We start from the raw sequence: 14,077 nt of genomic DNA, 5'->3' as shown, positions 1-14,077 counted from the left end.
GGGCCGTCGCAACTGTCTCGGAAAGTTCAGCACGGCTGGGGTTTGGCACCGAGTCGTCCGCAGCTGTCAGACTCTACATTTGCGACGACGACACTGTCGCATGGCCTTTGGTAACCTAACCTGGCATTCCTTTGCTGACCTCGAACAACAACATGAAGATTCTGTTCTCCTAATAAGTCAAGCTTAAGCTCTGCAAATGCACACTTAGGCTTCAGTGCAGGTTTGAGAAGTATGACTAGAGATATCAAAGAAACTACTTAAGTAACGTTATGTTCCATTATTCTCATGAATGGTTGCATCAAGTATTTTAAACCAACAAGTAGATCTATGTTATGATCCTTAGATATAAAGAGGTTTCTTAATCAATTGCAATGAACACTTACACTAAAGGAAAATCATCAGGAATGCAATTTAAAAAAAAACTTTGCAAAAAGAGTTATACATGTATATCTTTTTTTTTTTTTAAGTTGGAGTTTATTTGCTTAAACCTTAAAATACAGTGACTTTTAAGATAACAAAGGTCACATAGACAAGGAGTTATGCTTACTTGCACAGTCACCACCTAAAATCTTGTTTTGATCCATGAAAATAACTAATAACAAAAAGCAGGTTTTGGTGGAACTAGACATGTACTACACTTACATAAAGCATTACCTTTATGTACAGAGAAGACAGTATGTTCCTGTATGTAAGGGATAATGACACCTGGAGGAATATACTCATTTACAGTGATAGGCATATGCTACAGTCCTGGACTGATCGCTGTTTTGCTGCTAGCTGCTTCACTGAATCACTGATTAAACACATCATTTCCAGCCATGAGACGGAGCTTGTATCATCTGTAGGGTTTTTTTCATTAGGCACTAATAATTTATTAAGCTGTTCCTGGTGACTAATTACTTGTTGATTACGTGGAAATTAAAATTTTGGACTTATAATTAAGTCTCAGAGTAAGAAAAGAGTGTAGCTAACATTAGCAGCTATCACTGACAACCTTCTACATTTGCAGGTGTGTTTGAACACTCCTGCGCTCAGTCTGGTGACACACTGCTCTAGTTGAGTGGTTATGTATATGTCAGTTACACGGCACTTTACACACAGCTGTGTTTTAGTTTTCTAAGTCAAACTGTTGTGGTTTTACAATTTCCATCTGTCTCATTTTTACTTTTTAAATCATCCAGACAGTACTACAGGGAGAGGGGGAGTAACACTACAGAGATTCACCACCCAAGTGGCACTGTGCAAAAAAAGAGAACAAACTGATAATCAAAGTCTTAGTATTTTCCATTCTGATTACTGAGGGTAGCAACATTTAATTGTTTAATAACCCACTGACATGCTTCTCAGGTTTAGATACCAAATTACTTTGTTAGCTTCAGGAAAAAGTACATGGTTTAAATTAGAATACACTTGTGCATAATGTTAACCAGATGTTAGAAGCTTCTCCCTCATTTTCTGGTCACGAGAGAGATTAAGCCCACCCTAATTGAGTGGGGTAGGATTAAAAGGAGTGACAGTGAAGTCACCATGCCCTCCAAGGGTTGCAAATAAAGCTGCGATCCATTTTGTCCTTTTTAAGGCTAGCAGTTATACAATTGTAGTTACAGCATACTGCGTTCAGTCAGCTATTTTATAGAAAACACTTCCAGTCTTTGCAGAGATTTTCTTCAGTAAGAGTATTAACTTACAGGAACCTTCGATTGTAGCGTCACTCGTTCTGCTTCCTGCTTACATCGCAGTGCCAGTGTCAAGTAAGCCTGTGGTATTTTATATCACTTTGGAGAGTAACATCGGTGACTATATGCCTGGCACGCTATTAGCCCAAATCCCTTGTTTACCTGAGTATTACAGGTAAAATGGAGATTATTATCCCTTTCCTGGGAACTTGGTTACAGTGCAGAGTGAGATCAGGCTCCTGTTGCATCCAAAATTGCTGTGATTAGGACACATAATCCAGTATCACAAGGGAGTAACCACAATGGCTTGAATATATTCCACCTGACATTTAGTTCAGCCAGATCTCTGATTGGCACTTGATTAGCAACTAATCCATGTCATTATCTCCTTCAGTGAAATTAGTTGAGTAGAAAATGGTGTCGTAAATCACAGAGGTAGGACTAAGGAGGGGCTTTGATCAGTGTACAGCTCTAAAAGAGCTAGGAGGAGAGTTGAAATATGTTGTTGCCATGGATACTACAAAAAAATAGGTGAGAGGCAATATATGGCTCAGTGGTTTCAGGAATATGCTTGGTTTTGTGTGGAAACAGCAACTCTCGGTGTGGGAAAAAGTATTGACAAAAGTTTCGGTTCTTATCTCCTGATCTGCCCTCGCATAGAGTTGGCAGAGGCTGAAGTTTAGATCCACCTTGATATAAGTGACTATTTATCTCCGTTAGATTATGAACTGATATGCAGACCTCTCCGTTTCCTGCCAGGTAAAATACAGAAACCCTCCCCCCGTTTCCTGCCCACCCTGGCCTGCCTTCTTTGGCTCCAGTCCTGAACCTAACCCTCAGAGGAGTGGAAAATAATTAGGAGAGAAAATTGCTGCTGACACTATTTCTGAAAAGCAGGGTATTGTAATGAGAGCAGAGCAGGTATTCATTGTGTCTGAGGGAGCGATTGAAAGCCCTTGGTTTTTGGGCTGCCTGGGAGAAGCCCAGGGAGAGTAAGCAGAGCTTTGCTGAGTCCCTTAATGCATGTGGGAACGGAGCCTTGAGAGGACGAGGTAGAGGTGTCTTCAACAATGGCAGGAGCCAAGGTTACAGCTGAGTAACTAATTCAAACTGCTCTAGACTGACACACACACTCATACGCACACACTCTTGTCTCCTTTGTCTCTCTCAATATGTCTCTCCCTCTGTCTCTTGCTCTCTCCTAGTTCCCATTATGTGTTCAGAGAGATGCCGTCCAGCCACTGCTCAAAGTTATCTTCATTAGCTGTGTGGACTTGCTGGAGTGGCTGCTCTGGGAAGCTTTTTTCTGAGCAAGGCACTCAGAGAAGATGAATAAATGTTTTGTCCCACATAGGCCCAGCCTAAAGCAGTGGCAGGCTGCGAGGAGATAGATAGATGAGGTATTAACTGTTATATTTTTCAGCGGGGACCGAGGAAGCCCAGTGGTGGGGTTGATAGAAGCAGATGCTGCCGCCTGAATATTAAACCAGTTAAATGAAATGTCCTCTATAAAGAAGTCTTAATAGGAGTTAAAATATAGCACTGTGCTCCACTGGTTGTGCATAACGGAGCTGAGCACATGCTCATCTCAGGGCTGCTACTTGACATGTGATTCAGCCTAAAAGCTGGGATAAAAAGAGGTCACTTTGATCGTCTCTTAGTGCCGTGATGCAGGTGCAGCATCAGGATGATGATTTAGCATTTGAATGATTACTGCATCTAAGGATAATGAAAACAGGGACACAGAAATAATGGCGCGCACGAGTCTTTTGAGACTGCTGAAACATGTGGCTGATGACAAAACTTCATTAGACCTATAGAATTGAAATCCACTGAGCTTAGATGGCGCAGCTGCAAAATATGACAACAAATGATGTTTTACTGATGCTTAAATACGTCGATAATCAAAATAAAAAGTAATTCATTGTTTTTTCTTGTTGCTTTGATGTTTTATTGTGACGGAGAGTGAACAGACTTGTCCTTTCTCTCCAACGAATGTTAATGCCATTCTTAGTTAATGAAACTCTGAGACCGCCTTTGTAATGTTGCAGGCATCCATAATAGAAATCTGCAGGGAATAATGGTGAGATCCCACTTAAATGAGAAAATAAATTGATGGCCAAATTGCATGTGGGTCATATCTCCACTTATGGGAACTCAGATCTGCTTTTAGTTGCCTAAATAATGGACAGAGAAAACTGTACTCACATTCAGGTTTAGATTGCCTCCACTCTGCAATTTAATTTCAAATTACAAAGTACATCTGAAACCTCTCTCTGTTTCTGTGCTTCTCTGCTCCTCTCTATAGCTCTTTCTCAGACACAGAAATAAACACGCATATTACCCACAATGCATCTGCTGTATTCCATCCATTTCTGTGAAGTGGTTAAAGTAAAGCAGGTAAATTAAATCTGTGGCTTTGCCGTTCGAGATTCTGGCAATCACCCAGATCAGTTTAGCATCTCCTTCTGTATTTCCAGGCACTGTGAAGAAATTTCCAGGCTTTTAGGGGCGCACGATGCACAGCGACACATTCAGTAACATCAGAAAAAGTAGCTAATGCAACTATGAACAGGGGGTGCGGTGAAATAAAATCAGAAACTATTATCTGCAATCTGACTTTTCAGGTACTGAGATAAAACACAGAATCCCATGTGCATTTGTTCACCGTGTTCCTGAGGTGCTCGTAGGTAAAAAGATCGGTTATGCTCAGTAGTGATGAGTGTAGTCAGAGTGTCTGTGGAGGGCGGACTCCCACGGGAACTCTGCACAACAGAGAAGGGCAGTATAATATTTTCCAAACCTGGATGTCTTCTTATGACCATTAGAAGATGGTAGTTTGCTTTTCACCTGTGCAAGGGAAGCATTGATATTGATATTTGCTAAACTGTGTCTCCTTCCCTATTTCAGGCTGCAAGTTTTTTTTTATTAAAGGGATAATTTGCCTTCAGAACTGCCTTAATTCTTTGTGCCACAGATTCTTTAGAGATTTTGCTCCATACCCTTACACATTTGCTGTAGATTTGTCAGCTGCACATCCATGATGTGAATCTCCCGCTCCATCACATCCATCTGTTGGACTGAGTTCACAATGTTCACTATCACTATTTGAGTACACTATGTTCAAGAAATCGGTTAGAGATTGTTTGAGCTTTGTGACACTTTGCTTTAGCCTGTTGGACGCAGCCATCAGAAGATGGGTACACTGTGAGCGTAAATAGATGGACATAGTTTGCAACAATATTCCGGTAGGCTGTGGTGTTTAAATGATGCTCGGTTGATACTAAAGGACCCAAAGTGTACAAAGAAGATATGTCCCACACCATTACACCACCAGCAGCCTGAACTAGGTGATATAAGGTAGGATAGATGGATGCAATCCTGGTCCTATCATCTGAATTTCACCACAGAAACTGAGACGCATCAGATCAGGCAACATTTTTCCAATCTTCTACTGTCCAGTTTTGGTGAAACTGTGTGAATTATAGCTTAGTTTCCTGTTCTTAGCTGACAGGAGTGGTGAGTGACGGCTGTAAGCCATCTGCTTCAAGGTGCAGAGTATTGCACGTTCTTCTTCTGCATAGCTTGGCTATTTGCGTCACTGATGTCTTTCCATCAGCCCGAAGCAGTCTGTCCATTTTCCTCTGACCTCTGACTTCAACGAGGCATTTTCACCCAGTGAACTGCTACTTACTGGATATTTTCTCTTTTTTTGGGATCATTTTCTGTAAACCCTAGAGATGACTGTGTGGGAAAAGCCCAGCAGATCAGCAGTTTCTGAAAAACTCTGGCCTATCTGGCATCAACAACCACGCCACGTTCAAAGTCGCTTTCTTCCCCATTCTGATGCTTGGTTTGAACTTCAGCAGATCAATTCGACCAGGTCTACATGCCTAAATTGCCTAAATCCATTGAGTTGCTGCCACATGATTGGCTAATTGGATATTATGCACATTAACACACCGCACATTTAAATAGGTGTACCAATTTGAATTGAACAATTCATGTTTGCAAAGATGCAACTAGACATTTGTGATCAATCTTGTTCGCACAGTGGATATTATAAAAATGCCAAGCCCACAGCCAGCGCTACATCTGCTCTTGTTGTGTTAAGTAGCTTTCATTGGCACCACAGCGATCCCTCCTCATATCCACATCACTGTCAAACTCTTGTTACTTTTTTGAAAAGCCATCAGGATTTGTCTCTGTCAAGTGCCTGTCCTTCAGTCCATTAAAGATGATTGATAGAGCTAGAAAATCTTCCACCCAGCTGTTGTTGTTGACTCATCTCTGAGAGATTGAAAGGAGCGGAGAAGAAGACCATCCCTCATCAAAAGACCTTTTGTCTGTGTTGACGATGTGAAGCAAAATAGATTTTAGAAGATAGGTTATAACTAATCTCCAGCCTTTTTTTAAAGATGTTTTTTCTAGCTTTGTATAGGAATAATTATTAGATTATAGATGAAGATGGTGATTAGTCACATTTTTCTTTAATCTGAATATTACAAAAATGTTTAATGTTATCCTGCAGGCTCTTAATTGTCTGATCTCAACTCTTTTAGTTTTGATAGATAAAGTTAGTCTGGGAGGCTTTTGCCCTCCATTGATCTCGTCTTAACGAAGAGCAACCAAAAAAATGGGTACGTGTGGTTGTCCACCTGCCACTGTTTCCTCCTACCTCTGTTTTCCTCTAATGGCCTGTGAGGATTTTTACAGGACAACTTGAAGAGGATTTTATCATGTTTCAGTGTGATTGATAACATGCTCTTGGGGGGATGTCAGGCTTTCAGAGACAGATAATGCGGATTTCTATCTCTCTGCCTTCTCCTGTAAGACGTGCCATCAATCAGATGTATCCTGGCCTTAACCTGGTAAAATTAAAACCTTAGATAGGTGGGGGGATGGGCAGGGGTCTCCGTAGAACCAGGACACACACATCAACCGGGAGCATGACAGAATCAGAACACAGATCCACATCGTGGCAGGCTCACCGCAGAGAAGACGGTGGATTCCACAACGGGCCAGAAAATACAGTTAATGATCGGACTGCATATCGCTGTTGACAGAGGAGAGAGATTACAGGAAGAACAGTCTCATTTTCACTGTGTGCGGAGGCGTTATTAGATCCTAGCCCAGCTAATTTCATTCCTAAGCTTGTCAATATTTACCAGCAATAGGCACAGCACTCTATGGCAGACGCAGCCTCCCTATAGAGAGGAGATAGAGCACCAGGGAGCTGATTTGAAAACGTAGACATTCACTAACCGGAATCAAACTCATAAACATAATTTTCAGCTTGTTGCTGGTTGTTTGTTTTCTCATGATAAAGCACGCAAAGTCCTAATTAGCCCAGCTGGCTTGGGATATGTCGAGTGCCTGGTTTTACATGCTTCTCCTCAGGTAGGCCCTTACCTCTCTTTGTATGTCTGTTTGTTTCAGTTGATGGCTGCATACACAAAGCGGCTGGGTCCTGTCTGTATGACGAGTGTCACTCGCTAAATGGCTGTGAAACCGGCAAAGCCAAGATCACCTGCGGCTATGATCTCCCTGCAAGATGTGAGTATCAGTAATTATTAGCTTTTTCTGTTTGTTTTTGTAATGTGCGCCGAGGTGCCTTCCAGGATAATTCTCTAATTAAAACTGTTGCCATTGAGAGCTACATCACCTGACAGTGAACATTAAGAATTAGCGTTAAGTGCACTTTCCAGCATTAATCTGTAAAGTTTTTAATAAAACAGCTCATTTCTTTTCCAACACAAGGCTTCTGAACCAGCTGGCAGATTGCTCTTACTTTGCAATATTGCCAAAAAAATCATTTGTAGGGATAAAAAAAAATACTTTTTTGTCTTTTGATTGCTTTTAGACTTAAATAATTTTGTCATTTACATGTATATGTGTATTATATTTCAACCTGAGGCCATTGCTCCTGTCATTTTTGGATAAAGATGATCGCTTTTGCAAACTAAACACAAGCACACATGGCCCCACATGTCTTATATACACGCTTGTATGCTCTCATATAATGACTGAGGTCATTAGTGCCAAAAACAGAGTGGGACGCATTTGATGTTGAACAGAAGAACCTGTGAATCCAAATTACTTAGTTTTTAGAGCTCATTTGTAATAAACAGGGAATTGTTATTTGGAAGATAATTAATATGATTGGTGCTTGCTGTACTGCTGGATGAGAGTGTCGTCTGCACACAAACAAAGACATTAACGAAGCTATTAGTTGCTTAATTTGATTGATTTTTCATCCCTGATTTATTCCGTTAACAGATCACATAAATCTTGCTATCATGAAGATGAACGAATAAACGATTAGAATTTGGACTGCACAGTTTTCCTTTTCCCTCTGTAACGGACATAATGTTTTTTAATCAAGTTAAGAAAGCCAACGTGTGTTTGTCGTAGATATTTCCAAACGAAATTCTTTTCCTTATCGTCCTTAATACACGTGTCTCTTTTCAAACTTTGTCACAAGCTCCTTTCCTTGCAAACTTGAAATGGAAAACATGACAGGAGTGAAGAAATGTCACTTGGTGTAATTCGGTCGAGACAAACGTCCCAGCAGTCCTAACCTAACCCTGAAGGATTTCCGTGAGACAGCCAAGAGAAGACATTGAGGCTCAGATGAAATTAGGTTGTGTTAATACGGTATGTCGTAAAGATGTCAAACAAATGGAGCAGATAAACTGCGAGTCTATCTTGTGGGCAGCAAGTTTAAGTGTCTGCAGATCCAAAGCAGGGTGCACCGTGACAATTTAATAACCTGCAATGTCACCTGGGAGCAATCACGCTGCCATTGGGTACTGTTATTGTAATTATCTCGGGGCAAAACACCTTCTCTACGCTGATAACTCGTTATAGATTGTGTAGTTCTTTACCAGGAACAGCCGGTTCGTTTTTGAATGTGATGTTATTTTATATTAAAGCATCTTTACTCCGAGCCGGTATCATCTTCTAGCTCTGATCACTGTCATAATAGCGTCGTCTCTCGTCTGCTCTCGGGGACTGACAGTTGCTTTACTCTTCTTTGTGAGCTCAGCTTTGACAAGTCTAAAGTCTATCCACACTTTGGATTTTATTCTTTTTTTTTTTTTTTGCATTAATTTCTGTCTCTGACTTATTTGTTCCACCTCCACACACATTATGAAGCTGCCGTGACTGCAAACAACATCTTTTCACTGTACAAAATCTCAAATAATAGTCTGTCCACCCACTCACCACAGAACAAAGTAAACAAACACGACAGCAGACAATTTTCTCATTTTTGAATTTCCCTAAATTCAGGGATGTCACATGTAGGCGTATCAATAAAAGGGCAAAAGCTTGCAGTGAAATAGCAGAATATATTTTTCATTAATTGAAAGTTAATATGATGTTAATGGCCCTCTGCTGTGGCTAAAGCTGAATACATAAACTGGATAAAATGAGTTTTTAAATGTGTATAATGAACTGAACGTAGCAGATGGATCATCACCATTGATGAGAGAAGTGTCTGTTGACGATGCAAAAGTAGCCCTGTGGTCAGTCTCATGCTTAGAAGCAACTCCCCCCCCCCAGAGAACATCTAAGCATAGGCTGCTTCTTTTTATTTTCATTTATACTAATTGTAACATATGGTAAAATCAAACTGAGGAACATGATCCCTGGATTTTAAATAACATAAGGTTGTTTGATACAGATGCCAAAGGAAGAGCAAGCACATACATGAGTGAAAATTCAAGAAATGCATTATAGACGTGTGACAAATGAAGGGAAATCCCAATGTGATGGTCCACCGTGTCTCTCCATTGATCCTACTGAGTCAGCCTATCACATTACTGCACATTACTACCCTAATGCAAGCACAGAGGCTACTTTCAAAAACACAAGGTCAGTTTTTATCAACCAAAGTTCATGAAAACAAACAAGAACAGCAGCAGCAAAGGTGCAGAAAATAAAACTTTAGGAACACACAGATAGGAACACAAAAAAACACACACGCAAAACTAGGCACAGATCTGGGCCTCGTGCCAAAATCCAGGTTCAGTAAAACTCACTAGAAATACATTTAACAAAACTCTGATTCAGATTAAGGATACACACATTTAAATCCACTCCATGATTCCTACATTTGAAGCAGGTAACTAACGCACTTATATGGATGTCAACACACGTAGCGAAGCACCTTAATTTGGGTGTGCCTAATATCAAGTAAACGGTGTCTTATCTGTTTCTCCATATTTTTATCTTCAGTTCCTGCCACGTTTCGCCCCTATCACGTTACACCTGAGTAATTAGATTTAAAAATCCAATCTCTGGCCCTATGATAGATTGAGGGGCTGTCCAGGGTGTATGCCGTCTCTTGCCCTGTGACGGCCGTGGTAGTCGCCAGCCTCCCTGCCCATCCTGTTCTTTAAGATAAATTTCATGGCTCACACATGTTCATAATTTTCAGTCCTCTGGATTAAAATGGAGGCTCTGCTCTTTATTTACCCATTGATATAGTGAATCCTGGTTTTGGAGCTCCGCTGATGATGGCTTTCTTTAATTACTGATACACTTTCTTGATCCAGAGTAAAATACTCTGATTTGATCAACTCAAAAACCCAGACTCGAAGGTTTTGGTTGGACTCACACTTTTTTCCTGGAACAGTGCAGAAGTGTGCATTAGAGGCAAAGGTGTGGGAGCTGAGTTAGGGTTCATATCTCATTGTGTTGCCTCTCAAAACCAAACCAACCAAAATTGTTGTTATGTTCACAGCACATGTTGTTTGCCACATATTGATTTCTGTAGCTGCAAAGACATTTAAGCTGTCAAACAACACTGCGGTGTCTGGATTTAATTTGTGAGACAGATATCATATGAACCAACCTGTTATTGAACTAACAAGTGAACACATATTTTATTTTACATTGTTAGCATTTTCACTATGTAGTAACTCCATACTGTATCAACAAGCGAAAGATCCCCAGTTCAATCCCCGGAGGAGACATAAATCCTTTGAGGTTGCGACCCGAAGGGCATCCGGCCTACAAGCTCTGCCAAATCAAACATGCTGTGCTGCGGTGACCCCTTGTGAATGAGCGAGCAGCCAAAAGCAGCTTTAGTAATTTCAGCATAAATTAAACTTTTTCATTTTTAAATTGTCAACAACAAAATATAATTTTTGTGTTTCACTGCATGCAAAACCGCTTCTGCTGACGCATATCTGCAGATGGTGGCTCCACGGCTCTTCCAAAGTGAGAAGAACACAGACAGATGGATTATTTAGCGTTTACATCTTGGCAAAGCACAATATTTCCAGCGTGGGCATTCTCTTTCTAGTTTTTCCTGAACATTAGTCGGCTTCTCACAATTTTCTATAAACATATAAATCTCTTAGAGGATTGCAGCCTTCTTTGGGGACTCCCCTCTCTGGAATCTATTCCACTGGATGTAATTAGACAGTCTAAACATACAATGCGAAGAACCAACTGTATATTTCTTTGCTTTTAATTAGGTTTGCAGGGATTTAGGCTTGGGTTGGCATTCTGTGTCCAGAAGTCGTTTAATGACTTTGCCAACAATGCATAGAAAGCCATTCATCACGCCATGTGCTCGGCTGTTTCTCTTGAAATTATAGCATTTGCGGAGTCTTAAGTGTTATTTAAAAATATCAGCCAAGGTGTATCATTTTTCATGAGAAAAAGAAAAGAAGATTAGACTGGTCAATTTTGTTGTTTTTGTAAGAAATTGAGAAATGACAATTTAAACCTAACACTCGAAGTCACTGGTAAAGCAATAAAATTCTTCCTTGTGTCCCGGAAAACTACTTAGTGCCCATGGGGAGAAAAGAAGTAGATCTGAAATCAGAGTTGTCCTTGTTTGGAGATTTGATGTGCCGAGGCAATGGAAAATGACCGGGCTAACCTATCCCATATCAGCCTTTTTTCCCCCCCCCAAGACAAGAAAATTGCTCTCCATTACATCCTTCTAAGCAGTTCAGACTGTGAATCCCAGTGGCAAATGAGCCTTTCCTTTAAGAAGGCCAAGCACATGTGGGACTGATTATTATGGGGCTGGCTCAAGATTATTTATCAATGACAGTAATTACCCACCTACCATAGCGGAAAGACTCCAACAAAAGAAAACTGTCTATTACATCAATCTGACAAGGAAATTGTCTGTTTGACCTCATGTTAGACAAGTTACTCATCCGTCCGCAGATTAATGATCAAACGAAAATACAATGTCAAGTGTAACCAGCTATGTCTCATATTTACGACTTTCCTACTGGAAGCTGAGTTTCAACACTGTGCAGTTATTCCATTAGTTAAGATAAGATAAGATAAGATAAGATAAGATAAGATAGAACTTTATTAATCCCTCGGGTGGGTTCCTCTGGGAAATTCGATTTCCAAAAAAGCACAGCACCGACAGAAGTTACAGAGTTATACACACACACATATATATAAATACAGAGACAATATAAATAAAATATACGAAGGGGATAAATAGAATAAATAGGAATAAAAAATAAAAATACAAGTGAATTGCACATTTCAAGTATTGAGTCTATTGCACTGTTGACTATTTACAAAAGTATTGCACAAAAGGTATTGCACAGTGAGGTGAAGAGGCACTACAGCTTAGTTGTTCCCTCCTTTGTCCTCCTGTTTCCCCTCCCTCTCCCCTCCAGAGAGGAGTTAAACAGTTTGATGGCGTGTGGGACAAAGGAGTTTTTAAGTCTGTTAGTTCTTGTCTTTGGGAGAAGCAACCTGTCACTGAACAGACTCTTCTGGTTGTTAATGGCCGTGTGCAGAGGATGCCTGGCATTGTCCATAATGTCCATCAGTTTCTTTAATGTCCTTTTCTCTGCCACTGTCACCAGAGTGTCCAGCTTCATGCCGACCACAGAGCTAGCCCTCCTGATCAGTTTCTCCAGCCTGGATGAGTCCTTCTTTGCTGTGCTGCTCCCCCAGCACACCACAGCATAGAAAAGTACTCCAGCAACCACCGACTGGTAAAACATCCTCAGGAGCTTCCTGCAGATGTTAAAAGACCTCAGCCTCCTGAGGAAGTACAGTCGGCTTTGGGCTTTTTTATACAGGTACTCTGTGTTGCATGACCAGTCCAGTTTATTGTCCACCCACAGCCCGAGGTACTTGTACTTGTTGACCACCTCCACCTCCTCCCCCTCTATCTGAACCGGCAGTGGACCTTCTCTGGACCTCCCGAAGTCCACAACCAGTTCCTTAGTCTTTGAGGTGTTGAGTTGCAGGTGGTTTGTGTGACTCCATGCGACAAAGTTCCTCACCAGACTTCTGTACTCCTCTTCCTGATCATCCCAGATACACCCCATGATGGCCGTGTCATCTGCAAACTTCTGAATATGGCATAATTCAGAGTTGTAGCAGAAGTCAGAGGTGTACAGGGTGAAGAGAAGAGGGGACAGCACAGTTCCCTGTGGTGCTCCTGTGCTGCTGACCACTGTGTCAGACGTGATGTCCTTCAGCCTGACGTACTGTGGTCTGTCTAGTTAGCATTTACGTTAAAATGTGCACCATGCACCACTTCAGTTGCTCTTCTCTGCCCGGTTAAAGTTGTACTCGACGTACCTATCTTAAGATTTTATAGCTTCGTTTGAAATATATCCATATGCAAAGCATTTTTTTAATGTCACTGTTACAACTTTGTCTCATATCAAGATCAACTTTATTGCTAAAACTTAAACACATTTATTAGCTTTTCTTTAAATCCTTCAAGTTCTACAAATGGTCCAAGTAGTCTGGAACAACACTGTTAAATAAAGCCTTTATTGGCCTTCTACAGCCATGTGAACATGAACGTTTACACAGGACTCTGTGTAGGCTGCTGAAAATTAAGCACTCTTATTGCCTCCATAGGAATTAAGAGGTGCATCCAGGTGCTGCTTATCAAATGCAGTTGATTAAGTGATCAACAGTAAGTGGGAGCACCTCTATAAAATAGAAACTTGGGCTGTTTGTTGGTGTGGAGCATTCAGGTGTTTGTTAACACGAATGCCACAATCATCTCAGGAGTCTACACCCCAGCAAACTATGCAATGCAAAAAACAGGAGCTGCATCTCAGGCTCCTCAGGCCTCGTTTAGCATGTTCAATGCTGACATGCTAGTACAGTTAGAAAAAGACTGAACAAGTTTGGCTTTTTTGCCAGAGCACAGTCTCTTCACTCTGAAAATAACTGTCTTTGGTTTGCAAAGTTTTGAATCAGCATCCGAACAAAACACAAGATTTTTGGAACAATGTGCTTTGGACAGAATGGAGACGTCGGACCGTAATGCACTGCATCGCATTTGGTGAAAACAAGCCCAGCATAACAGCACAAACAAACTCATAGCAACTGTCAGTACAGTGGTGGAGGGGTGATGATTTGGACATGTTTTATAGTTC

General features: G+C 40.9%; 1 protein-coding gene across 1 annotated transcript in view; it reads left to right on the top strand.

Moving 5' to 3' along the window:
• macrod2 (mono-ADP ribosylhydrolase 2) overlaps nt 1–14,077 on the top strand; it is a 493,575-nt gene that overhangs the window by 236,515 nt on the left and 242,983 nt on the right. The window contains exon 5 of the mRNA XM_085478096.1: nt 7,116–7,232. Within this exon, the coding sequence (XP_085334222.1) occupies nt 7,116–7,232 (117 nt within the window). The remainder of the gene's footprint in view (nt 1–7,115; nt 7,233–14,077) is intronic.

The sequence above is a fragment of the Copadichromis virginalis genome, linkage group LG13 (genome assembly GCF_057382275.1).
Source record: "Copadichromis virginalis isolate Kocher_CV1m ecotype Utaka linkage group LG13, C_Virginalis_male_GT1.1, whole genome shotgun sequence".
In the NCBI taxonomy this organism is placed as follows: domain Eukaryota; kingdom Metazoa; phylum Chordata; class Actinopteri; order Cichliformes; family Cichlidae; genus Copadichromis; species Copadichromis virginalis.
Note: the sequence above shows the minus strand (reverse complement) of the source record. Positions and strands in the feature narration are given on the sequence as shown.